The sequence below is a fragment of the Phoenix dactylifera genome, chromosome 4, assembly GCF_051530095.1.
Source record: "Phoenix dactylifera cultivar Ajwa chromosome 4, Ajwa_hap1_PhDact_Kaust_v1.1, whole genome shotgun sequence".
NCBI lineage: Eukaryota > Viridiplantae > Streptophyta > Magnoliopsida > Arecales > Arecaceae > Phoenix > Phoenix dactylifera.
This window is the reverse complement of record NC_143193.1, coordinates 46,382,482-46,409,499: the sequence shown is the minus strand read 5'-3', so window position 1 is coordinate 46,409,499 and position 27,018 is coordinate 46,382,482. Positions and strand designations below refer to the sequence as shown.

Sequence of the window (27,018 nt, the reverse complement as noted above, 5' to 3'; positions counted from 1 at the left end):
TCCGCCCCTCGGAAGCGGCCTACGTCCTCGGCGAAGTCCACGAAGGCGTTTGCGGATCACACTTGGGGGCTAGGTCCTTGGCGCACAAGATCATGAGGCAAGGCTATTATTGGCCTACCTTGTTGGAGGACTCAAAGGATCATGTACGGAAATGCGACGCCTGCCAGCGCCACGCCAACGTCCAGAGAGTCCCTTCTGTCCCCTTGGCACCAATCACTGCACCCTGGCCCTTCGCCCAGTGGGGAATGGATATCCTCGGACCATTCCCCGTCGCTTCAGCTCAGCGGAAATTTTTGATTGTTGCAATCGACTACTTCACCAAGTGGGTGGAGGCAGAGCCGCTGGCCACTATCACGGAGGCGCAAGTCCGGAAGTTCGTGAAGAAGAACGTCATTGTCCGATTTGGGGTACCTCGGGTCCTCATCTCGGATAATGGTCGACAGTTCGACAACAAGCATTTCCGTGACTTCTGCGAGGAGTTCGGGATCGAGCATCGGTTCACATCTGTGTCGCATCCCCAAACCAACGGCGAGGCCGAGGTCACAAATCGGACAATCCTCCAAGGAATCAAAGCGCGAATCGGTCGGACGGGGCAAGCTTGGGTCGAAGAACTCGAGAATGTCCTTTGGGCGTATCGGACCACGCATTGGACCCCTACCGGGGAGACGCCTTTCAGCCTAACCTATGGCACGGAAGCCGTTGTTCCCGTGGAGCTCGGACTCCCCTCACCTCGGGTGGCCGCGCACCGACCCGAGGCCAATTCGGAGCAACTCCGAGGGAACCTGGATCTCTTGGAAGAAGCGAGGGAAATGGCGCAGGTTCGGATGGCGATGTACCAGCGGAGGGTGGCCCGATATTACAACTCCAAGGTCCGACCGAAGCTTTTCAGAATCGGAGATCTGGTGCTAAGGCGAGCTAAAGCATCTCAACCTGCGGAAGGTGGGAAGCTAGCGCCAAATTGGGAAGGCCCGTATAGGGTTCGCTGGGTAAACCGACCTGGCTCCTACCAGTTGGAGGCCCTAGATGGTCGAGAAATTCCAAGGAGCTGGAATTCCGCTAACCTGCGGATGTATTACCAGTAGAACGACAATGCCAGAAAGACAGTTCAAAAATGTATAACACTTTTCATTTCAATAATTTCTGGTTACAATGGCGTGCCCGTATGATTACAAGGAATTCCCAGAGGGGAATTAGGGTGTAAAGAAAGTAAAGAAGAGGTGGAGACTCCGAGGAGCTGAAGATCTGGGATCCCGAAATCTCCATCTGAAGCGGCTGCAATCCCGCCGGAAGTGGGTGCTTCCAACCGGAGGCGCCATCGGCGTCTCACGAAAAAGACGAAGAGCCGGCGCGGATGAAGAAGAAGTGGACGAAGGAGAAGTCCACACTGCTCCTACCCAGAGGCGCCATCCACGCCTCACGAAAAAAACGAGGAGCTGCCGCAGAAGAAGCTCCCGCTGCCTCCAGGGGAACGCCACCTCCAAGGGATATTCCGGTCCTCCCCAGTGTTAGGGGAGAGAAGGAATACAAGGGAGAAGAGCATATGGAGGCGCGGTCCCGGATCAAGCGTCTGGTGCGGAGCTCAATCGGGAGGCCGAACTTCAAGAAGGGGAGACGTGATCCCGGATGAAATGCCTAGAGCGGAGTTCCACCGGGGAGAACCTCCTTGTTGATCCCAGATGAAACGGCTAGTTGGCGGAAGTCGCGAAGGGCGCGCCTCCCGTTCCTTCGATAGGGGTCTCTCAACCATGCGCCGGAGAGGAGGCCCACGATCCATGGCAATCTGAACAGCTCCGGCTTGGCAGGCTCCATCGCACCTGCACCTATATTTATAGCCAAACTGCGGCCCCCCGGTCGTTCCGATGCGGGTGGCTCCAATAAATGCGGGCGCATTGAATCCGGAGCCGATCCGGCTCTCGAGGCGTATCTTCCCGCGATCTCCTAAGCGTCATTCTCCTTAATCGCATTCTTTGTGCAGGACACTCCGGGTGGCCTGTACCCCTAGGTCCACGTATCTCCGCTCGCGCCCAGGCCGCATCCGCCTCGAAGAACGCGCGTATCGCGGCCGCTTAACTGACACTCCTCGCAAGCAGCAACTGGCGATCCGATTTTCCAGGTAACCCCTCAATTAGCATTTAATGCCCATCTGGTGTTCTCCAGGCAACGCTTGGAGAGGAGGAGAAATACGATCGCAGCTGGCCACGGAGAAATCCCGTCGGGCGGCAAGCGACAGGCGCACGACCAGCGAGCGGAATTTCCCGAGGCTCGGCCCTCGGATGCCAGGCTAACCCGATGATCATCCCGGGAGCAGACTAGCCTGAAGCCCCGACCGGTCGCCTCGGCTTGCGCCAGCCTTGGCCGACCAACGAGCGGAATTTCCCGAGGCTCGGCCCTCGGATGCCAGGCTAACCCGATGATCATCCCGGGAGCAGACTAGCATGAAGCCCCGACCGGTCGCCTCGGCTTGCGCCAGCCTTGGCCGACCAACGAGCGGAATTTCCCGAGGCTCGGCCTTCGGATGCCAGGCCAACCCGATGATCATCCCGGGAGCAGACTAGCCTGAAGCCCCGACCGGTCGCCTCGGCTTGCGCCAGCCTTAGCCGACCAACGAGCGGAATTTCCTGAGGCCTGACAACCCTCGGATGCCAGGCTAACCCGATGATCATCCCGGGAGCAGACTAGCCTAAAGCCCCGACCGGTCGCCTCGGCTTGCGCCAGTCTTGGCCGACCAACGAGCGGAATTTCCCGAGGCTCGGCCCTCGGATGCCAGGCTAACCCGATGATCATCCCGGGAGCAGACTAGCCTGAAGCCCCGACCGGTCGCCTCGACTTGCGCCAGCCTTGGCCGACCAACGAGCGGAATCCTCCGAGGCTCGGCCCTCGGATGCCAGGCTAACCCGATGATCATCCCGGGAGCAGACTAGCCTGAAGCCCCGACCGGTCGCCTCGGCTTGCGCCAGCCTTGGCCGACCAACGAGCGGAATTTCCTGAGGCCTGACAACCCTCGGATGCCAGGCTAACCCGATGATCATCCCGGGAGCAGACTAGCCTGAAGCCCCGACCGGTCGCCTCGGCTTGCGCCAGCCTTGGCCGACCAACGAGCGGAATTTCCCGAGGCTCGGCCCTCGGATGCCAGGCTAACCCGATGATCATCCCGGGAGCAGACTAGCCTGAAGCCCCGACCGGTCGCCTCGGCTTGCGCCAGCCTTGGCCGACCAACGAGCGGAATCCCCCGAGGCTCGGCCCTCGGATGCCAGGCTAACCCGATGATCATCCCGGGAGCAGACTAGCCTGAAGCCCCGACCGGTCGTCTCGGCTTGCGCCAGCCTTGGCCGACCAACGAGCGGAATCTCCCGAGGCTCGGCCCTCGGATGCCAGGCTAACTCGATGATCATCCTGGGAGCAGACTAGCCTGAAGCCCCGACCGGTCGCCTCGGCTTGCGCCAGCCTTGGCCGACCAACGAGCGGAATTTTCCGAGGCTCGGCCCTTGGATGCCAGGCTAACCCGATGATCATCCCGGGAGCAGACTAGCCTGAAGCCCCGACTGGTCGCCTCGGCTTGCGCCAGCCTTGGCCGACCAACGAGCGGAATTTCCTGAGGCCTAACCCTCGGATGCCTGGCTTAGCGCCGGAAGAATTTCCTGAGGCCTAACCCTCGGATGCCTGGCTTAGCGCCGGAAGAATTTTCTGAGGCCTAACCCTCGGATGCCTGGCTTAGCGCCGGAAGAATTTCCTGAGGCCTAACCCTCGGATGCCTGGCTTAGCGCCGGAAGAATTTCCTGAGGCCTAACCCTCGGATGCCTGGCTTAGCGCCGGAAGAATTTCCTGAGGCCTAACCCTCGGATGCCTGGCTTAGCGCCGGAAGAATTTCCTGAGGCCTAACCCTCGGATGCCTGGCTTAGCGCCGGAAGAATTTCCTGAGGCCTAACCCTCGGATGCCTGGCTTAGCGCCGGAAGAATTTCCTGAGGCCTAACCCTCGGATACCTTGCTTAGCGCCGGAAGAATTTTCTGAGGCCTAACCCTCGGATGCCTTGCTTAGCGCCGGAAGAATTTCCTGAGGCCTAACCCTCGGATGCCTGGCTTAACGCCGGAAGAATTTCCTGAGGCCTAACCCTCGGATGCCTGGCTTAGCGCCGGAAGAATTTTCTGAGGCATAACCCTCGGATGCCTGGCTTAGTGCCGGAAGAATTTCCTGAGGCCTAACCCTCGGATGCCTGGCTTAGCGCCGGAAGAATTTCCTGAGGCCTAACCCTCGGATGCCTGGTTTAGCGCCGGAAGAATTTCCTGAGGCCTAACCCTCGGACGCCTGGCTTAGTGCCGGAAGAATTTCCTGAGGCCTAACCCTCAGATACCTGGCCTAGCGCCAGAAGAATTTCAAGAGTCAGGAGTCAGCGAGACGCTACCAAGAGTTAAAAAGAAGAAGGACGAAAGTGAAATGAAGAAACTCTATATGCGTTAACTTTCATTGTTTCAGGGCCGAGACCCATACAACTTGGCAAAACACCAACACACAAAGAAAAGTACAGAGGGTCAGCTTGGAGGAACCCCCGGGTCGGGAACGCCCGGCACGTCTGCAAGGGGTAGGGAGACGGTTGGAGAATCAGCAAGCAATGGCGCCGGAGGGGAGTCGAGAAGGGAGATCCCACTCAGGTCAATTTCGGGGTACTTAGCCGACACCCTTGCCAGGCCTTCCTCGAAGCCTAAGACAAAGGAGTCGGACCCCGCGTCCGACATGTCACAGACGAACTCGTCAGACTGACGATAGGCCTGTACCGCCCCCGACATGTCACGGGTGAACTCGGAGGACTGACGATAAGCCTGTACCGCCTGACGTTCGATCTCCGCACTCTTCTCGGCCAGCGCCGCCTCTGCTCGCTCCATAATCTGAGCTTTTGCCTCCAAGACCTTCGCCACAATCCGGTCATCCGCCTCGGAGGAGACCCTCAGCAGATCAGCCTGGGCCTCCTTGTGCTTCGCCTCGGCAGCGATGCGAGCAGCCTCAGCCTCCTCCAGGCGCGAATGAAGCTCCTGGTCGCTCGCGCGGAACTTCTCCAAGGCCGACTCCAATTCGCCCAGCTAGGCTTCAAGAGACCGGGTTCGGTTGCGGGCGTTGTCGGCTGACCGCTGGGCCTTCTCCCACCTCTCCCGGTAGTCGGCAGCCTTCCGGGACTGCTTCTCGGCCCGCTCCTCCGCCTTCTTGATCTCGCCCTCGAGACCCGAGGCAACCTTGAGTTGCTCCCGAGCCTCCAACAGTTGCTTCTCGAGGGTGGAGAAGCCGAGTGCCCGCTCTTCGGCCACCTGGAGCCTCGTCTCGAGGTCCCTGGTCGTCCTCCCCGCCGCAGCCTGACCTCCCTCCTCTACTGCCTTCAGTTGGCTCTCGGCCCTCGCCAGAAGCCTCGCCTGTTCCTCGTAGCACTCCTCCAGGCGGATCATGTACTGGGCGAGCTAAGAGATAGGAAAAACGAGGGCGTCAGGCGGGGATCAACAGAGCCTATAAATGATGAAAGCGACCAAAAGAACACTCACCGACATGAGACAGACGCAGCTGGCAGCCCCAACGTCGGGGACCCTCATCTCCCGGACCCGCCTGCGGTCCTTCTCCAGCAGCACCGTCTCGATGAGGTTTCGGGCGCCGGCGAAAGTGAATGCCGACCCCGACTTCTCTCCGGAGTCGGACGGTGGTTCTGCAGCCTTACCTTTACCCATCGCTTGGGGAAGAGTCATGCTGACCATGCTCGGGGCGGGGACCGCCCCTGGAATTGACAGGGTCCCGCTCGGCCGGGGCCTCGGCGCGTCCCTCCTCGTATCATCCGGAGCCGACCGAGTCGAAGGCTGGGCTGGGGACCGATCACGTCCGACCCGTCCATCTCGGGCGCGCCCGGGTGATGCCTCCGGAGAAACGGTAGTCTCGGCATCGGAGGGCTGATATAGCGTCAACTGCCGGTCCGCGCCCGCGGCGTCCTCCTGATCGGTGGGTCCGGACCCGTCTGTCGGCGTCGGAGTCGCCTGCCGGCGGGACTTCTTCGCCGGAGGGGCCCCGCTCGGAGGAGCTCGTTTCTTCCTCCGGACCGCTTCCAGTAGGGACGTCCTACCGACAGCCGTTGCCTTGTCCGACCGCATGATGTCGTCGATCTCTGCAAAAAGGACGAGATGGTCGGAGGCTGAGAAACTGAAGGAAAGAAGAAACGAAATAGGAGAAAAGAGCTAAAAAAGAAATGGTGGCGGGCTCACGGTCAGCGGGGACCGAGCTCAGACCGACGTTCACCAAGGTATCCTCGGAAATAAGGCGAGCCACCGGGGGGAGCCGGCCCTCGGCAACCAACTCCTTCAAGACGGCGACGCCATCGGATTCCTCCCTCAACAACCTCGATAGGCCAATCGGGGACTTCATCGGCGTCTCCCAGGTTGCCCTGATTCCCCAAGAGGGATCTGCGTCAACGAAAAAGAAGCGCCCCTTCCAGCCGTGAATGGAGGTAGGAGCCTCCTTGACGAGGCCGCACCCTCGCCGCGCCGCAAAGCACCACCACCCTTTATCCTGGGGGTGGCCGCTCAGGCCGTAGCATTCCCAAAAGACATTCAGGGTGGCGGGAACCTCGTGCATGCGGCAGAGAACCTGAAAGGCCGTCAGGGCGCGCCATGAGTTCGGCACCAGTTGCGTCGGCGCCACTCTTAAACCCCGAAGCACCTGAACGACTAAGTCCGAGGGGGGAAAGCGGAACCCGGCCTGAAGAATGCCCTCATTGATGGCAACCTTCCCTGGAGGAGGATGGGACATCCTCTCCTCAGGCCCCGGGAGCGTAACATTGCAGGCCTCGGGAAGGTGGTATCGAGCCACGAACCTATCTAGGTCTTCGGCGACCAGCTCCGACTTAATGCGGTCTGCTCTCACTTCGCCCATCCCTAATGGCCAGTGAATCTACGGTCAGGACAGGGTCAAGAAGGGGGAAAGGACCGGAACGACTGGAGTACACTAATACAAAAGGAGAAAGTATGGAGAGCCCTAAATTGAAGAATGGGGCAACTCACCGGAAGAGAAGGAAGAACGGCTCCGAGAGCGTCAAAGGAGGAGCAAGCGAACAGTCCGACGGCAATGACGGCAGCGCAAAGGAGAAACTCGAAGATGTCTGTAAAGAGAAAGGCGGACGGAGGAGGACCCCCGGTTAAATAGGCGGAAAGATGGGTGACGCCTCGGTGACGCCAGAGGACGCCTGGCTGCCGAAGGGTCGCTCGCGCCCCAAAGGCGAATCGACGCCATTAAGGAAGGATGTCCGCCGAAATCCTCAGACTGCCAGGTCAGCAACAACCGCCATACGCCATAAAGAAGGCGGGGAGCTCGAAGCGCGCGCGCCTCTCCGAGGGATGGCGGCAATCTCGAAGCATCACTTCCTTCACCCGTTCCCCTTCTGGTTCCAGGCTCGGAAGTGGGGGGCTACTGTTACGGGGGAACTCAGCCACCATGCCCCACGTGACCGGCACGCGCGCCCTAGAAGACTACAGCTGCCCCTTGATCCAGTAACCCGACCCCGAGTCGGATATCTTCGGCCTCGCAGCCCGACCCCGAGTCGGCTGCCCCTTGATCCAGCAGTCCGACCCCGAGTCGGATATCTTCGGCTTCGCAGCCCGACCCCGAGTCGGCTGCCCCTTGATCTAGCAATCCGACCCCGAGTCGGCAATCTCTCGACAACGACAGGCTGTTCCCCTGGAGCACGCCGCGACCCTCTGCTCCACTACTCCCTGCAACGGTCGTATCCGGCGCTGCTCCAGGATCTCCTGTAACAGCCGTACAAAGCGGAGCTCCACTACGCCCTGTCATGGCCGTACCCAGCGCTGCCCCACGACGCCCTGTAACGGCCATGTCAGTGGCAACTCCATCGTGCGACACGATGACCAACCCCCCAGAAGGACCCCCCAGCCTGGTATATATGCGGCTGGGGGGAGAAGGGGGGAGGTAAGCAAGAACTTCCAGAGCATTCTCCTACTTGCTACTATTATCTCTCCTTCTCCTCCAATCTCCTCTGACTTGATCGTCGGAGGGCCTCCACTACCCCAGTGGTGGTGCGAGGCTTGCTTGCAGGTTTCCCGGTGGAAGGTGGAGCGCAATCAACACCAACCAAGGCAACTCAGACGGAATTCCGTTCACACCGCTGTGCCAATCGTTCTCGGTTTGGACCACCAGCAACAGATTGTATTTAAACTTAAAAAAATGGTTCAAATCTTGTAATTGTTACTGTAGGCAGAGTTGACCGCCTATTGCAAGATTTCTTGTAATAAAAGGTAGCTTATCCTTTAGACATTTGGAAGAAGGTTTTATTCGTTTACTTTCACTATAAGTGATGTATTTGGTTTCACAACTCTATAAGCTATTCACCTCTAAGATCTACATATTTTTCCTTGTTATTTCAAAGCTTATCTCATAGTATTCAAGTTGAAAAAGATAAGCTCTGTTGAGGTCGGAGTTCCTCCGACCTCAGATCTTAGCCCCCACCGAACTGGAATAGGAAAAGGAGACTGCGTCCCCACAGAAGGTATTGTCCAATTTGGAGCAGGTAGAAGCCTTCCTCACGGTAATCAAGCCCTTCATTTAAGGCACAGACCTTTCCGCTATTCAGTCGATGTGGGACTAAGTCCAAAATCATTTATTCCCACAACATCAGCCCCCTCAACGGGAAGGTCTGAGCCGAGGTCAAGGGCCCTTACCTGGCGCACTACCCCAATCTCAGACCTTAGCCCCCACCGAACTGGAACAAGGAAAGGAGACTGCGTCCCCACAGAAGATATTGTCCGCTTTGGAGTACGCAGAAGCCTTTCTCACGATTTTGCCCTTTAAAAAGCGCCTCCTGAGGGAAGGGTAATCGAGCCCTTCATTTAAGGCACAGACCTTTCCGTTATTCAGTCGATGTGGGACTAAGTCCGAGACCCTTTATTTCCACAATATCAGCCCTTCCAGCGGAAAGGTCTGAGCCGAGGTCAAGAGCCCCTTCCTGGCGCGCCATTGTTGAGGTCGGGGTTCCCCCAATCTCAGACCTTAGCCCCCACTGAACTAGAACAGCAAAAGGAGATTGCGTCCCCACAGAAGGTATTGTCCGCTTTGGAGCAGGTAGATGCCTTCCTCACGGTTTTGCTCTTTAAAAGGTGCCTCCTGAGGGAAGGATAATCGAGCCCTCCATTTAAGGCACAGACCTTTCCGCTATTCAGTCGATGTGGGACTAAATACGAGACCCTTTATTCCCACAACAAGCTCAAACGAGTATGGTGATCATCATTTATTAGAATGTACTATTGCACCAAAAATTGAGATTATTCACAGAGAACTATGTTAGAGCAGTTTATTTTTATAATGTTAAATATTATTATTTTAATTATTATTAACACTATTACTGAATCACAATAATTCTTATTATAATCTATATAAAATAATAGCAATCATGATTATGTTATAGTTTCTACTACATAATAATTAGTTATTATAATACTAGAAACTATATATTCATGATTATTGTTGACGTGCAAAGCCCAGTGTGATAATTTGGAAGGTTTGAAAAGTATGGATCAACCTATTGTAAAGGATGAAGGGCCGATCTGCCGTGGCGAGATGCTGATTTGAATATAAAAATAAGAAAAAAGGAGGTCTTGTCAAGGATGCTTCGATGCTTAAGTCGGATAGGACTTTGAAAAATAGTAGCAGAGAGTAGAGGTATAAAATAATATAAGATGCATACATGGTATCTTAAGCTCCTTTTTATAGATGTGGAGTCCTTGTCCCACTAGAGTTGGACTCTTCAAAGTCCTATAGGTAGATAACTATTTATTGGTCTTTCTAATCTAGATCAACCCAGAAATATGAATCTAATTGAAATTGGTCCCTTGCTATGGCATTTGTTAGCCTATGATTAATACATTGGATTTAGGCCATATCACATGCCCCCATTTTCCTTTTTCGTGTAAGAGCTACTCCTCTAGCTCGAGCTAAGAAAGTAGATAGAGTCAAGTATGATCCGCCTTATCCCGCTCATTTTTTAGGGTCATAGCTCGCCTATTTAGCTTATGAGGACTTTAGGTGGTAACTGTGAATTTTTTGCAAGTTGTTTAGGTAGATTTATTTGGAATCCGAAAAGGTTGATAATTTGCATTATGAGACACGTGGCATCTTGTCAGGTCGCGAATACGATCGGGCATATTGATCTTTTTGTTCTAAGCCATTGAGATCTTCTTGGTCTAAGAGCCATTGGGGTCGACCTTATGTATCTAGAGCCATTGAGATCCTTCACTAACTTGTTAGTTGCTTATACTGGTAATAATGCACCAAATCCTATCAGGACTTGGAGTTAAGCATGTTTTATTAGGATAAATGACCCTTGGGAAGTCCTCATATTACACTCACTTTGTTTTGTAATGAACTAATATCTCATCCAAAACGGTTATCCGAGAGATTTCGATTCCTTGCTTTTGTATAAGTGTGAAGAATTTTTCTAGTACATAAGTGATACCATTTATTAGAGTCATGGATTAAATTTGCTTCAGTGAAATTTTTCACCCATTTTATAAAACTCTTTGACCCTTGAATTTGGAATATCCTACTTTTCCGTGACTCACAAGTTTAAGAAGTAATAGATATTTTACAATCAAATATGTAACATTGCTTGTTGTAGCGATCTTTATATCTCGTATCAATAATCGGAAGATGGTTGAAAGAATGGGACTAAACACATTCTTGTAGGGCCATACATTCTCCATTTAAGTTATAGTGTCTTTACTAGGTTAAAGATCTAAATTTAGTTAAATCCAGTCATAAACATCATGATCAATCAATAATCTGTCCCAAATAGACTTGTGCTATAATATCCCCTAGTTTGTAAGAACTATGTTCTAGATATGCTCTCATGGCATTTGTAATAATATAAAAATTTGTGGAAAAAAAAAATGGATACCGTTATTTGGATCTTTGGCTTATAAACACTCAAAACTTTTTTGACTCATAATTGACGTGGGATCAAGCATTCACTTTGTATGGATCCTCATGATTATCATGAAGGCCATGATAGGGGTTGGTAGTCCAGACTTGTCATGTTGGATTTAAGAACATGAACATACATGTTAGATTATCCCAATGTCTTCATCCATGACCAAGTACTACATCTTGTGGGACTGGAGGAGCATGTGGTTCGTCATTTATTACAATAATATTGGAGTTGTCAAGGACTTCGCTATATCTACAAAAATAAATCAGATCAGATACAAATTAAATACTAGTATATCCATATTTATATTTGTTTTGTTTAATAAAGACATATACGGATACAAATATTAATCGGATGCAAAAATTTATATTTATATTTATTTTCAAAGATATGAATATAAATCGAATACCAAAATTAAGGGTATAAATATGAATATAATTCGAATAATTAAACTTTATGACTATAGAATCAAATATATTACTAAGTGGATGATAAATCAAATTAATAGTATGTTAACATGACCATTTATTTTTCTTAAAAGTTTATGAGTATCATTTAAATTAAATAGAATTATAAATAGAAACAAATATTTGGATATATATGGGATAGATAGTTGTCTATCAATATTCATAATTTTTTTAAAAAATAAATATAAATATATATATATAAAAAATAAATTTAAATAAATATTATTCAATCCACCTAGTCCCATCGGGAGAGAGTCAACCGCCACAAATTGGTGCCAAAGCGCAGCCTGACTCGTCCCGATTCCTAGCCGTAACTTCGCCAGTCATGTCAAGGATCCATTCAACATAGCATGTCACATAAGATGATCGAAGTGGATTAGGACGCCACGTTCGCGTTTTCTTAAAAAAGCAATGCCAGGTCAACTAACCTCCGATCCACCAAAAATTCGGCTAAAAGCGGGTCCACCGGATAAAAACGATAGCAACCACTAACACAGGTTCTACTCCTGGCAAATAGGTCTAAAAGAAAGCAACGATGAGACTGTAGTTATTCCTACCTAATTTGCTCATTTCTAATTACAGCTATTCCAAAGAGCTGGAACAAGTTTTCTCCTGAGGTAAAGCTTAGCCTTAGCTTACTATTAGCGCTGGAGTTACCTCATTAAAAACACAAAATATCACGAACAACCAGTCTTAACAAAGCTTCCCACGAAATTAAAGAGCACAAGAAGCTTGATCCGATTTCCTACTCGGAATCTGACAACAAATCTCATCCCCGAGGGCTCACTTCAACCAAAATCAGATTTTCAATCTCTTATCGACGGAAGCGGCTCAATGCATTTGGAGGCCTAAGACGAACTTGCTAAGATGACATTTTTTTTCTTTCCATTTTGTTTTTAAAACTTTTCCTGCAATGGGCCGGCCTAAGGCGAACTCATTAAAGAAGATATTTTTTTTTCTGTTTTGTCTTTGAGGCTTTTCCTGCGGTGGGCCTTTTTTAGGCCGGTGCCGCGACCGCCTCAGTCGCCTAAAAATTGGGCCGGCCCTGTTGTTCAAGCAAACACTTGGTGGTGTTAACTAAGCTAACCTTATTCTACCCTCCTCCTAAAAAAGAGAAAAATTTAGCTAACCTTATTTTCCGGTGAAGGTGAGCTGTTGGTAGGGGTGGCAATCGGGTCGGGTCAAGCATAAACAGGTCGGGTCAGATACAAGTCGGGTCAGAAAATTATAAATCTGAACCCGACCTGTTTATTAAACAGGTCAGGAATTACAACCTGAACCCGACCTGTTTAATAAACAGGTCACCTGACCCGACCTGTTTAAGGAAAGGAAAGGGTGGGGGCTAGCCGACTAGGGAGATGGGAGGGGAAAAGACGAGAGAGAGAGAGAAGCGGGAGGGACCGGAGGGTAAAGCTGCAAAGGACAAAAAACAAAAAAAATTTCCTGCTCATCTTCTTCCCCGATCGGCCTCCCACGCCACAGCTGCGCCCGAGCCGCCACCCCGCACCGCCCGTGGCCTCCTCCTTGCCGCGTCGCCGCCGGAGCTTCACCGGTCGTAGAGAAGCTTCATACCTCTCAGTCTTCGGATCCGGCCGTCGAGAAGCTCGTAGAGGAGGACGCGGCGCTGCCATGGGACTGTGGGAGCGGCCGGCGGCGACCTCGTGGGCGACGTACTTGGGGGTGCCGACGAAGGAGCAGGACCGGGCAGCGACCGGCTCGGCGATGAATCGGCGGGAGGGGAGGGAGGGGGCCGGCTTGCGGGGGCGGAGAGGCGGTCGGGGAGGCAGGAGAGGTCGTCGGCGTCGTCGGCGCCGTCGGAGGGGTCGGAGGCGGCGGGCTCGAGGGTGGGGGAGGAGGTGGACTAGAGGGAGAGTCGGAGAGGTCGAAGCGTCGAACCAAGAAAAAAAAAAAAAGGGCACCGGTACCCTAATGACCCGTGGGGAGATTATTTTAAACGGATCCTGACTCCTTATGGGCTGTGGGCTGTGGGCTGTAGACTGTGGATAAGGGCCCTATCCAATCCGACCCATATATTAAACAGGTTATTAAACGTGTTATGCAGGTTAAACGGGTCAGATATTTTAAACCTGTATCCGACCCAATTAATAAACAGGTTAAACGGGTCAACCTGTTTATGACCCGAACCTGTTTAGGCCAAACCCAAACCTGTTTATGGCGGGTCGAACACGGATCGGATTGGCGGGTCGGGTCATATTTGCCACCCTTAGCTGTTGGGCAGGATAACGGAGTTATCCTATCCCTTCTATCCTAGAGATATCCCCCAACCAAACACAGTCCAAAGAAACGGGTCATGCCATCCCAGCAAAATGGGCCAGGGCCCAGGGTGGTCGCTATCCGCCAACGTGCGAATTGCACCGCGAGCCACCGGCGGTTACCGAGTCGCGTCACCCGATAACGACCGCATAAATTTATGCTTCCTTCTTTTTCTCTTTTGCTGGAAAACTAGTGCTTCACCCACAACTTAACCCGCAAATCGACACCCAAGTCACATAGATTCCACCTCGTCCCATCACTTCCTTTGTTTACTCCGTGGGTCCCACCTAACATGCTACTTCGTTCCTTTCTTGTCGTCGGTGTCTTCTTGCCCTTCACGTTAGAGCTCTGACACCTGTGCACCGAAAGACATAGAAAGGTCACGGGATCCAACCATCTGCCCTCACAAACAGCGAGCGCTAAATTCTCCAATGGGTATCACGACTTATAACCACCAACACACCTGAGAGTACACGGCACAGATTTTTTTTTTTTTTAGTATATGGGCGTCTCACACAATACGTAGAAAAAAAAATAGTAAAAAAAATAAAAAATACCTGCTTGATTCTTCTACAGAATTCACTAAAATAATGCGCCGTGCAGAATACCACCTAATCAGCTGCACTGTTTGTTTCTTGATACGAGTGGCTCAGAAGAAGCCATAACCCTTCGTAACCATCCAGATGTTGTGAAGGAGAAACTGCGTGTCCATGCAGTCAACCTAAGGATGTTGCAGTAAAAACCAATGCCGTCAAGACACATGCCGATCAGCATAACATAAACTTATTTGGTAATAAGTTTGGTCTTGTACTAAATTACACTGCAATTTTGAGTATTGAAACAACAGAAATTGTTCATCTATTTTTTCCTTATACAAACCACTGTAAAATAATATTGATGATAGTTATTTGGCATCCGAATCTTGTCGCCCTTCTATATTTGCAAGATCTAAAAAAAATATTAAATAAAGGGCGATTTGGACAAGAATAATGTTATGACTTCCTTCATGGTAACTACTATAAAGTCATTATCTTCATACTAATTAATTTAACTTACACCAACGAGGTAAGTAATGGCTGTCATAAATAGGAATGCACTCACGGGCACCGAATGCTGTTTGCTGTTCGAACAATACATCTCCCCCGGCCCTCTGCCACAGCTGTGCGCTTCGCTCTCCGCCATTTCTTTGGGGAACCGATAAATACATTCCCGATTATCCCCAGACCCACTCCCTCTGGTCCTTATATACCCTTATCCACAGCATAAACACACTTCACAGTAATTCCGAAGCTTCTTGGAAACATGGTACATTTAAAAAAACCCGCTCCCTGCATAACAACGCCCGGGTCCCCGGTCCCCATACCCCTGCGTCCTTGCCCCGTCCACTATTTTTTTCCGCACGAGTTTCTTGAATCCTTCTCTCTAGAATTGGCTGTCTCTCTAGTTTCTTCCCCTTAGAAAAGGGCAAGGAAAAGAGAAAAAACGGGAGGAAACGTAGCCGAGCCCTCTTCTCCTTCGTTTGATTTATTTTTTGACCTTGTATTTTGATCGCGCTTTGGGGTTTTGGGTTGAGTGTTGTTGGAGCTTTGAACCGGTGGTGGATTTGGGTGGTGAGAGAAGAGCAAGATGACGATCCTGTCGATGCCGGGGAGCTCAGGGATGTTGGACCCCTTGCCGACGGGGAGAATGTCGTACTTTGGCAATTGGTATGTGCTTGGGCTCACGGTGACGGCTGGGATTGGAGGATTTCTGTTTGGTTATGACACAGGTAGAGATTGCTTAAGGAGTTATTCATCGGTCTGGGAGTTTTTCCCCTATGTTTCTTATTATGTTCTTGGAGTAGAATTTGAGTCAAAGTTTTGATTTTGATGTAGCTGGACCTTGTTTCTGTTGTTACGGGAACGTGGTTTCTTCATCTGGTAGTCCAGATAGGCTTTTCTTGTGTTTTTTACAGTTGAGTTGGGATTAAAGTTTGAACTTTTGATTGAGCGGACTGGAATCGTTTTGTGCTTCGTCTACTGCTGTGTAACTGCTGTTATACATAAGTGATTTGTCCACCTGATTGTCCGGATCGATCTTTTTCATGCTCTTCCAGTACATTCAGTATCAAAATTTGAGTTTTGATGGAGACCAAATTTGATTACAAAAAAGAATTGTTCCCACGTTTTTGTTGTTTTTGTTATTGATGTTGTTTGCTTGATTTGTTTGTTTATTGGGTTAGCTTCTTGGTTTATGAGCAAATCCTTATTTATATGCGGTAAGATTCCACTAGATTTCCCCTTTTTTCTCCAAAAAAAATTCAGAAATTCGATGTCTTTCAGGCCATGGTTCACGCATCTCTCTTAACAATGTTTTGGATTGCTTCTGGGTGAAATTTGATATCTGATATATATTCTAGGACAGGCAAAGTGCGTTTATTTTTCCTTGTCTCACAAGAAGTGATGTTGGAATTATTTGCATTTTAACATGGAATCTGGCGGTCTATTGGTTTCTTACTGCATGGTTAACCTGTCAGAGAATACCACTTTAGATTTATTTGATTCTTTCTAAATTTGCAATTTTTTTTAATAAAGTTTTTCTGTTTTCAACGTTGAAAACATTTGTTGGTGATTAATTTTTGATCTCTAGGTGTCATATCTGGGGCACTTCTGTACATCCGTGATGATTTTAAGGTGGTCAATGAAAACAATTTTTTACAGGTATACTATGTTCCGTGCTCCTTCTCATAATTAGTGGGAGATATTGTCTTTTAAATATAAGCTCCTTATCAGAAAAGGTACTGAAGTTATGTACTTGGGTAGGAAACAATTGTAAGCATGGCTCTAGTGGGAGCTATGATTGGAGCTGCAGGTGGTGGGTGGGTAAATGATGCATATGGACGCAAGAGAGCTACTCTTCTTGCCGATGTGGTCTTCGCCATTGGATCACTCGTTATGTGCGCTGCTCCGGACCCGTATGTGCTCATATTTGGAAGGCTCCTCGTTGGTCTGGGTATTGGTGTAGCCTCTGTCACTGCGCCAGTGTATATTGCTGAAGCATCTCCTTCAGAGATCAGAGGAGGTCTTGTGGGCACGAATGTACTCATGATCACTTGCGGACAGTTCCTTTCGTACCTTGTAAATCTCGCTTTTACTGAGGTAAATTCATCTTGCCCTTCTCCCATTAATGCAGTGTTAACTGTAATGTTCTATTGATTATTTAATCAACCTCTAATTTTTCTTTCAATATGAAGTATATATGTCACTCCAAATCATCTATTATAACTTTTCTCCAGATCAAATTCCAAAAAAAATTAATTTGTTAACTTATGCTCATAGTACAGAACTTCTTATGTCAAAAGGATTAAACAAGTGACCTGAAATTCAGCCGTATAACAATATTAAAGAACTTGGGAATACGATTCAGAATCAGCCTTTTCCTTTACATGTTGGTTTCGAAGTTATTTTAGACAATTGTAAAAAGACATTCTCATACTTGATTCTTGGAGGCCAGCATGACCAAGTCAGCCGACTCAAGTCTCAAGTCGGTTAGTGTGTTGGACCTTTATTTACATTTCTGTCTATATTACATACATGCATGAAAACTTTTTGGTTGCACGATTTTGAAGGAGCATCATCGTCGCAGTGTTCCAGAATTGCATTGCTGGGAAAAAGCTTCGTGGATTAGCATCACAAAGAAAAGAAGGGAAGCTGTAACTCTTATCTATACCTGCAAATACTTTATACTCCATTTCACTTTATGGACCACCAACACTTTTGTAACTCTATCTATACCTACAAATTTCGAATACACGTACAATGATATCTTGAGAAAAATCTGCAGGCTGCACATAAATTTGACTTAGCTTCTGAATGTACTCTGTCAATCACTGGTTGTGTTTAGCATTCTTGTGGATGCACGCTACTTAATTACATAGCATTCATTATATGTCATGAAGAAGCTTTGGTCTTCCTTTCAACTGCAGCAATGGATGTTTGGTGCGCTATACCAGCCATCTGGTATTGGTGAGTGGTGACTTCGACCGTTTGTCAAGATATTATCTCCTTTAATGTTCATTCATATGGCTCTTATTGTAGGCTATTCTCATCAATCTGGTCAGTTGGTAAATTCTGATAGTTCATTTCTTCTTGATGATAATGTTGTTTTGATCGGATCGCTACCTACTTCGCTTACTATTTCTGTATAACTCAGTTTTTCATTTTTAAATATTATTTAGACCAATGACTTCAACATATAGCCTTTTTCTTAGAAAAGGAATTTAAATTTGTAAAAATTGCTTATTGAAAATAAGCGGTTCATGGAACTTATGGTTCTAATTAATGCACAATATTTGTTAAAATATTTAGCAATGAAAAGTGTCAGGTTCTGAATTGCATTAAATGTTCCTTAATTTGTCGAGAGTGACTCATACTTTACTTTTAACAGAAATAACAGAAGAATAGCTCCTTATATATGGTTGCTAGTAACTTAAATTTAGATTTATGAAAACTGTCTCTTTTGATAAGTTTGATGCCTTATGATGCTTTGAGAAATAGGTGAATGTAGAAGTGAGCTAAGGCAGATGATTCGTGCATGTGGTTTAGAACTAAAACCAGTTGAGGTGGGGAATGGAATATGGAGGAAGAACACCTAGCCGAAGGGTATTGGAAGCAAAATATAACAGCAGAGTAGCAAACAGGCTATTATATAAGATAATATCATTAGTGTTTTACATTGAGTCCCATTCTTACTTTTGTACTGGTTTCCATTCAGTTTATGAAGAAGTCCTTCAGGAATTATGAAATATACCTTTCCCTATGTGTATAGACAAAACAACAATAGGCCACAGAAACAAAAGGTGACAAAATGAGATCCTATTAGACTCATTTTTGGATAAGCTGGCCTAATGCTGGACCCGCCTTACTATATGTGTGCTTCCAAATTTCCTGCATCAGCAAGGGCTAATTCATGGGCTGCGTCTATCTCCTTGTTGGTTAAATGTCCCCTCCAGTTCATATCCAACTCATTATTGAGCTATAATGGGTCTTGCTAGAAGGTGAAATTAATTGGAGACTTAAATGCCCAGAGAAAGTTGCATCGAGTAGCCTTTGATCTTAAGTTTCAATACTTATGCAATTTATTTTTTGTTAGCCTAGTAATTTATAAACTTTTGTCCTAAGTGACTTTAATTTCACCACAGAATTCTAATAATACTACCATTTGGAGGAGGCACTAAAACTTTGCATGCACTGAGAAAGTTTAATCAAGTAGTTGTTGTTGATCAAGTTACAACAATGATGCAGTCCTTTAGTTTGTGAAATAATTATTAATTCTCCTTGTTAAACTCCTTTCTTTGAGCATTTTTAGAGCGTTAATTTTCCGTCAACACTATTCTGTATAACAATGTGCCATTATATATACTACAATATACAAGACGATTTTCTAAAGCTAGTTTCTTTAATCAGGCCTAAACTTGTAACAGAAACATTTCCACACTTTTCATTCTTCAGTAACCTTGTTTTGATGTCAGCTGTAGTTTGCAGTTGTTACCTTGGTGTGTTATGGTCTTATAAATATTGACGGTTGTCAAATAGGATTTTGTGGTTTATAATGAGTTAACCATACAAAACTATTTGACTTAAATGTTATAAGTATGTTCCTTCAGCATCAGATCGACTATAGACAAGATAAAAAGGTTTGTTGGGTAATATTTCATTGATAGACATATCTTTTGTACCAGCATGAGCAAATAGCTTGACAATTGTCTTTTCAGTTTTGTTCTAAATAAATTTTGTTTCTGATTATTATTAGACTGATAGCTTGTTTGACGTCCAACTATTTATTCAGAAGTTGTATCTTGAAGTAAAAGATTTGAGTATCTTCAACATGTAATTTCTTTACTGATAGTGTAGTTTTTGTTGAGCAGGTTTCTGGGACTTGGCGCTGGATGCTTGGGGTTGCTGCTGTACCAGCCATTTTGCAGTTCATTCTAATGCTATTACTTCCTGAATCACCACGCTGGCTTTATCTGAATGTAAACAAACTATGTGCCCTTCCATCAGATATTTTCATAGGTTATATTTTGCTTCCAACATATAACCTTTTAATCCTGATCTTTCGCCCATGTGCAGAATGAGAAAGCTAAAGCTGTTGCTGTGCTTGCAAAAATCTATGACTCCGACCGTTTAGAGGAGGAGATTGATCAGCTTGCTGCTGCTTCTGATGATGAATTTCAGTCGGAGAAATCTGTCAGTTACTTTGATGTTTTCAAATCCAAGGAATTGAGGCTTGCATTTTTGGCTGGAGCTGGCCTTCAGGTAAAAGGTGGAGGTAAGTGCCCAAACTCCTTCCATCGTTTCCGAATGACCCAAATCTCATCAAAATCTAAAACCACTTGAAGATTTGGTTTTGATGGGGTGAATCGTAAGGAAGTTATATCAAAATGGTGCACCTTTCCACCATATAGTTTTTGCAACTATATCTAGCAAGGTTCGCCGTAGTATCCCAAACCGGGCACTATATCTAGCAAGGTTCGCTATACCGCGGTTCAGGGCATACCAAACTGTACCGAGGGCGAATTGGGATGGTTCTACCCCTTGGTTCAAAAAATCAGACGAGGGAGAGAGAGGGAGGGAGAGGAAAAAATAGAGAGGGAGGGAGAGAAAAAGAGGCTAAGAGAGGGAGGGAGAGAGGGCTCGAAAGCTCTCATCTCCTCCGCTGGCCGCAGAGGGTCGCCCTTGTTTTGTTCGAAATAGGGGTGGAGCCCTAAATCTTTGGGAAAATTCTTAAGTGAATTTAGAGCTCTTCCCCTAAATGGAAATGAAATAATTTGTCAACTTCATTCAAGAATTTTCAAAAAAAAATGTAGGGCTTTGCCTTTGTTTCGTTTAAAATGGAGGCGATCCCCTACAGCCTGTAGAGGAGATGAGGGCTTTCGAGCCCTCCCTCCCTCTCTCTCCCCCTTCCCCCTCCCTTTCCCTTTCTTTGTTCCTCTCTCTCCTTCCTTTCTCCCCCTCCCTCTCCAACTCTTCTTTTGTTGATACAGCCTGGAACAGCACAGCACGGTATAGTGTTGTACCGTATTATAGGTCCGCTATACCGACCGTACCGACGTATTGGTGGGCACCGGTACCGGTACAGTATCGGTACGGTACCGAACTGGTACCGTACCAGTTCGGCTTGTTCGGGCCAAAAGCCAAAAAAAATTTGAGATCGGTACGGGCCGATATCGACGGTACGGGTTGCGAATAGTCGAAACCGAAAAATATAGCTGTACCGTACCGGCTCCGTCCGGTAGCGGTACGTACCGGCCCGTACCAATCGGTACGGCAGATCATGACCGTATATTAGTCTCAGTATCGGTACATCCAACCTTGACATTGAGTGCAAAGAATCTCAAAATTGTCTTCATTAAGTGCTTTGCTGCATAACCCTGGATTTGAAAAGTCTTTCTTAGAAAAGTTACCATTATGGAGAAAGTTTACCAAATTATGAGTATCTTAAAGATATTGGTATATTTGTAAACTTGTAGGAGGGATTGACATCTACTTTCATAATCCCATTTCAGTCATACCTCATCTAAGCCATCAAGATAGATGTTGTCATACACATGCTCTCCCCATAAATTCACAGTAAGAAAAACATTATGTGCAAACTTTTTCAGGTGTGATTTTAAATGCATGTCTATAGTAAATATATTATTGCCTGTGTTCCAAACGCTGATACATTATAAGAGTAATGTTAATGTCAGTTATACAGGAATGCTATCCTTCAATTTTGGTTGACTTGCCTAATATGTAGCTAATTTGCCAATGTAAACCAGAAATTTTCAAAGATTGAAAGACTCTCTAAGCATATTATGCTTCAAGTTTCTTAATTTTTGAGGGGTTCATTTTGCCAACATTATGACCTCATAAAGAGAGCATGGCTTCTTATGCGGTTCAGAGGTTAGCATACTAAAAATATATTGATTAAGGTGGAAAAACTGATTGTTAGAGTGAGCATTTGTCTTAATGTGCTAGAGTGCAAGGTTATTAGGTTTCTTGTACCATTTGGATCTTCCATACAAAATACAACAAATTCTTTTCAGCTTTATAAAATTTTCTCCACTTTCACCATAACTATTTCCATCATGATCTGCCTGGGAGACTTAAGAATCATAAAAGTGTCTCATTTTCGTATTCTTTGGATTATTTAGCTTAACTCAACTCAACCAAGCCTTAATCTTTGAGGTCGGCTACATGAATCCTTTTGCTCCATTCTGCTCGGGTTAGGGCCATATTTTCCGAGAGATGTCGAGATACAAGTTCTACCTTACAAATAAGGGTGCAATTACATAATGACAACTACATGGCTATATATTATATAATTTGTGTATATATACAAGTAATGGTGTAATTACGTAATAACTACATAGCTATTGCCTGCAATATTTCTGATTTTAATTTGACCTTGTTACTCTAAATATTACTGTTATAAGATTTCTGGTCATTTTAATCAACATCTGTTTAGTTAACATAAACCTTACTATAAATTATCATGCTTTATTAAATTAAGTTGCATGAGAGTTATGTTGACCTCATGCAGGTTAGATTTGGGTCACTTGGAAAAATGGAGGAGCTTTGGCAGGTTGCCTCAACTAGTACACTTCTTTGTTGTCTGCTATGTGTATATGCATGTCAAGATATTCATTTATATGCATATAAACATCATATGGTGATGAAACTAAACTGGTAATGAAATCCATATATGGGCAGGCTTTCCAACAGTTCACTGGGATCAACACCGTTATGTACTACAGTCCCACTATTGTCCAGATGGCTGGCTTCTCTTCCAACCAACTTGCACTGCTCCTCTCCCTCATTGTCGCTGCAGTGAATGCTGCCGGGACCATTGTTGGAATCTCTCTCATCGACCGTTGTGGCAGACGCCGCCTGGCTCTCACCAGCTTATCAGGTGTCATCATTTCCCTTCTCATACTCTCTGGGGCATTCTTTCTGCAGTCCACCAGACTCTGCGATGCACACACACTTCATGGCAACTGTGGATCTAACCTTGGGTGGTTAGCGGTTTTAGGCCTGGCTCTGTACATTGCCTTCTTCTCCCCAGGCATGGGCCCCGTACCATGGGCGGTGAACTCAGAGATATATCCAGAAGCCTATCGTGGCGTGTGTGGGGGCATGTCGGCCACTGTGAATTGGTTGTCCAACCTGATTGTGGCGCAGACATTCCTTTCGCTCGTCTCTGTTGTGGGGACTTCAGGAACCTTTTTGATCATCACTGCTGTGGCCATGGCGGCATTTGTCTTTGTGGCACACTTTGTACCGGAGACAAAGGGTCTGACCTTTGAGCAGGTGGAGAAGTTGTGGAGGGAGAGGGCATGGGGTAGTGATGGTAGTCAGCAAAGCCTTCTGGGAGCCGAGGCTTGAGTTCTGCAGGAACATTCGCTCCTACACATGCACTGCCTTTGCTTTTTATAAGGCTAGTGTTTTATGTGCAAGGAGATATTGTCAAATTTAAAGAACCAAGAGAACAAAGCATCCTCAGACAGAAACAAGCCTATTTTGTTTCTTATTGTTTTACCTGCCATTCATTCCACCTCATTGCCTAGAGATATACATGTAAGTTATGGTTGCAATGGTTAAGAAAAAATCATATATATATATATATATATATATATATATATATATATATATATATATATATATATATATATATATATATATATATATATATATATATATATATATATATATATATATATATATATATTTGCAGTGTAAATCTGCTTTATTATCTGCAAGGCTCTTTCAATTTTTATGTTATCTACTGCTTTGAAACAACCCAATTAGATCTCACTTTGCTTGTTCTGCAACTTATTGGAAATGGATAAGATGCATTAACTTAAAGGGCATAATTTGAAAGTCTTGATTACTTGAAAGTTGAAACAGAAGCTTGGTACTTTCATTTCTGTGCTTGGGACCCCCTCATATGGGGAGGTCGGAATGTGGGAACATGGAGTTAACATTAACTTTTGGAGTTTAAGCTTCATGTATATGCGTATAGAGTGAAATCCCTTCTTTTGTTGATCTCTTCAGCTGCGCAGGTTGGTAGAAGGAATGTATCACAGATGTCTTCTTCTTGTATTGGTCTTTCACTCTTTCTCCTATCTTGATATAAACATATCATACCTTGTTTTGATCAATACGAATGAATGAACTTTTTTTTTTTTTTTGGAGAAATCACCTGACGAGCAAATCGTACCTCGTTAGATTTGCGTTAAAAGTTTGAAGGCGAATATATTGACCAAGACTCGAGCCGGAGACCCAGAGCTAATAATACTCCTGCAAGTTTGGATGACAATCTTCTCTACAGGCATGCGCTTTGCTGTCCACTTTTTGTTATTATTATTGTTTTTTTTCAATCCACGTTGCTTCTTTAGCATTGTTTCCTTGCGTGAACGGCTCAAAGTGATGCTCAGGCATCACTTTTCTTAAACCTGTCGGTCTCTAACAATGCTTTTCTTTGCACAATAGCAAGTTCAATACGGTAAACTCTAGTTTGTGGGTCCGTCCAGTCCACCATCCACGACTCCCATGCCATCACCGTTACCCATGCATGCATGGCAGAAATCGATTGAGGGGGTTGCAACATTGGACCGTTAATGCATGCATACTATGGTGCAAAATAATATTGTTCTCTTTACCCCCGTCAGTACCTATGTAAAAAAATATAAAATATATAAATAAACCTATCTTATCTTATAAGCTTAAATTTTTGGGACAAGTGATGATTTTAACATGGTATCGGAGGCAGAGGCCCTGAGTTCGAACTCTGTCTCTGCACTTTACTCACCCATTAAAAAAAAGTCCGGCCCATATGTAAGAAGGAGTGTAAAAAAATATAAAATATATAAATATATCTATCTTAATTCTATGAGCTTAAGCCAGCTTCTACATTCGTTCCTTCCACAGACACCAACACAACACTGAAACAAAACAGACCTATACAATCCTCATACATCAGGGACAAGATTTCAACAAGGATTTATTTCTTTTGCAATCAAAAGAACATTTGCCCCCCTGATTCATGAGTTTCGAATTGTCGTGTATTATTCTTTATCTCACTCCAAGGATTTCAACAAACCCACGGGCTCAGTGACTATATTTCTAGGATTTCTATAATTATTTGAGTGCAAGAGAGAATAAATAAGCTAGGCTAAGATAACTAGAAAGCAAGATCTTAGATGGATAACTAGTCGAGGGTTGCCAATTGAACCGCTCAATCTGGTTCGCATCACTTGTCACTCGAGATTCCCATGCCTCCATTGACATGATGATATTGCACTGACTTCACATTTATAAGGGAAGAAAGAAGGTCATCGAGTTGCACTAAAGTTGTCATAGTCCCAGCACAATAAGAAAGTCATACCACCAAAAATACTCACAAAGAGCACTCAAAAACTCTAGCTGAATATATTTGTTACCAATATGATGAAAAAGAGGGGAGTACATAAGGTATTTATAGTTCTAGGACCTTTACATGGATGGACTCATGAAGCTCCCTTAAGACGCAACTAGAACTCAATATATAAAAATAAGATTTTTAAAAACTAATCCAAGACTTAAGGGCACATTGGACACAAAAACCTATCTCAGTTTACCATTAGAGGACTCCTACTTTTAATAGGAGTTGAATTTCCTTCAACAACAGGGTTTTTGTTGACAATAAGTAATCGGATGGTAGGGATACTATTATCAACATACATATTTATTTTGAGCACCTATTGTTAATTTATGGATTCATATTACACTAGTACAAGTTGTATTTTTCAGCCATAACTTCCTCACTCTTCTTTGTTTGCCATGATTAGAGTTAGTAAGGAAAGCTTATACCCCTGGCATGAATTTGAAATTCAAGTATTTTTGGCCTACATCAAAAGATCAGTATTTTTTTAACAAAACATATTAAAATATACTTTCCTTGTCTTATATATTTTTCTTTAACTAAATTTAGAACATTTCTTGCTCCATTGTTTGCTTGGGCTATAAAAAATAGAAAAAAAGCATTGCCTTTTTTCTTGGAATGTTGCACAACATAAATATTGAAGTTTTAGTTATAACCATGAAAATTTGCTTCGTGCCAATAAAATTCAGAATAAAAGTATAATAGTTATATATATACTGTATATTCTTTACTGTCTTGGTACTAATATAACTACTGAGAATAAAAACTAACAACTCATTTGATAACATAATTTGCATGAATATTACTTATTCGATCATTTTTTCTTAATCATTTGCTAAATTCTTTCTTTATATATCATAGCATGAGGTAGCTACTAGAAAAAACAAAAACTATATTGAAGATTTTTTTGCCATCCAGATATCAAACAAAATACTTCATCTCTTCCAAAATCCTCCACCAAACACCCATTTTAGAGAGATTATTAAGGCAATGTAGCATGGCCATGTATAAACATGGATCTTGATAATTAATAAATAATTAGAAGATCATCAATAAGCTATTATTAATTCTACAATACTTATGTTTCACGTAATCAACATTTTTTTGGTACAACACATAATAAGATGACAACATAGTATAAAGTGGAATATCGCTGCGAGGGATACATTTTAGATTTCAGCAAAACCAAGGTATATCTTTTTGATACTTATTCAACTTTAATAGAAAATTGTTTGGTAGAAAGAAGGCATATAGTTTAACAAAGAATAAAAATCTTTTCCAATAAACTTATGCAGATGTCTATATTATAACAAAGCATGTCGTGATACGCACAAATCTTAAAATCTATCGTGTATTGAAGGTGGGCCCCAGAATGGCAGCTAACTCGATAGTTTCCGCCTTGTTGCTGACCTAAACAGCGTCCACGACTCCAATTATTTGTTGAGGAGGAAACGACCGGCCACGTGGGTAGGTCGCCAGGGCTTGTCTTCTTTTGTCCTCATCCGGCCCCACGTGTCCCTCGTGCTTCGCGCACATCCACGCATGCATGCATGCATGTCATCTCGCATCCCATCCATCTCCATGGCTTCCCATCCATCTCCTTGTGGGCCCCACGCAACGAAAGCTGAAAGCTGTTTGCTCTTCCGGAAAAAACAGCGGATCCGGAGAGGGCCAACGGTATCGGGCCACAGATGCTTCCGGGATCCGGGTCCTATTCGAGTCCGCTCACCTTCCGGTGAGTTTTTGGTGAAAACTTCGCGCTGGATGTCTCATCCAATGGCATGCTCGTGGACTCGTTATTTTATTTTATTTTTTTTTGGAGCTACGTGGACTTGTCATTAACCGATTGAGTTGACCAATCGGTCGTACGTTTGAA

At 45.7% G+C, this 27,018-nt stretch overlaps 1 protein-coding gene across 1 annotated transcript; it reads left to right on the top strand.

Annotated features, from left to right (window-relative positions):
• The first annotated feature begins 15,066 nt into the window (after window positions 1-15,066).
• LOC103717543 (inositol transporter 1) lies at window positions 15,067-23,190 on the top strand. Its single transcript, XM_039133729.3, has 6 exons — window positions 15,067-15,465; window positions 16,326-16,396; window positions 16,499-16,834; window positions 19,603-19,710; window positions 19,808-19,993; window positions 22,433-23,190. Exons 1-6 carry the CDS (start codon window positions 15,324-15,326, stop codon window positions 23,102-23,104), a joined length of 1,515 nt encoding a protein of 504 aa, XP_038989657.3. The 5' UTR covers window positions 15,067-15,323; the 3' UTR covers window positions 23,105-23,190.
• Window positions 23,191-27,018: the final 3,828 nt, after the last annotated feature.

Bases quoted from the DNA above. Each gene is read 5' to 3' on its own strand.
- LOC103717543 (XM_039133729.3), top strand. From the start codon at position 15,324: ATGACGATCCTGTCGATGCCGGGGAGCTCAGGGATGTTGGACCCCTTG. The intron at 19,711-19,807 runs GTAAACAAACTA...GCCCATGTGCAG, and splicing joins CACGCTGGCTTTATCTGAAT to AATGAGAAAGCTAAAGCTGT. The intron at 19,994-22,432 runs GTAAAAGGTGGA...ATATATGGGCAG, and splicing joins TGGCTGGAGCTGGCCTTCAG to GCTTTCCAACAGTTCACTGG.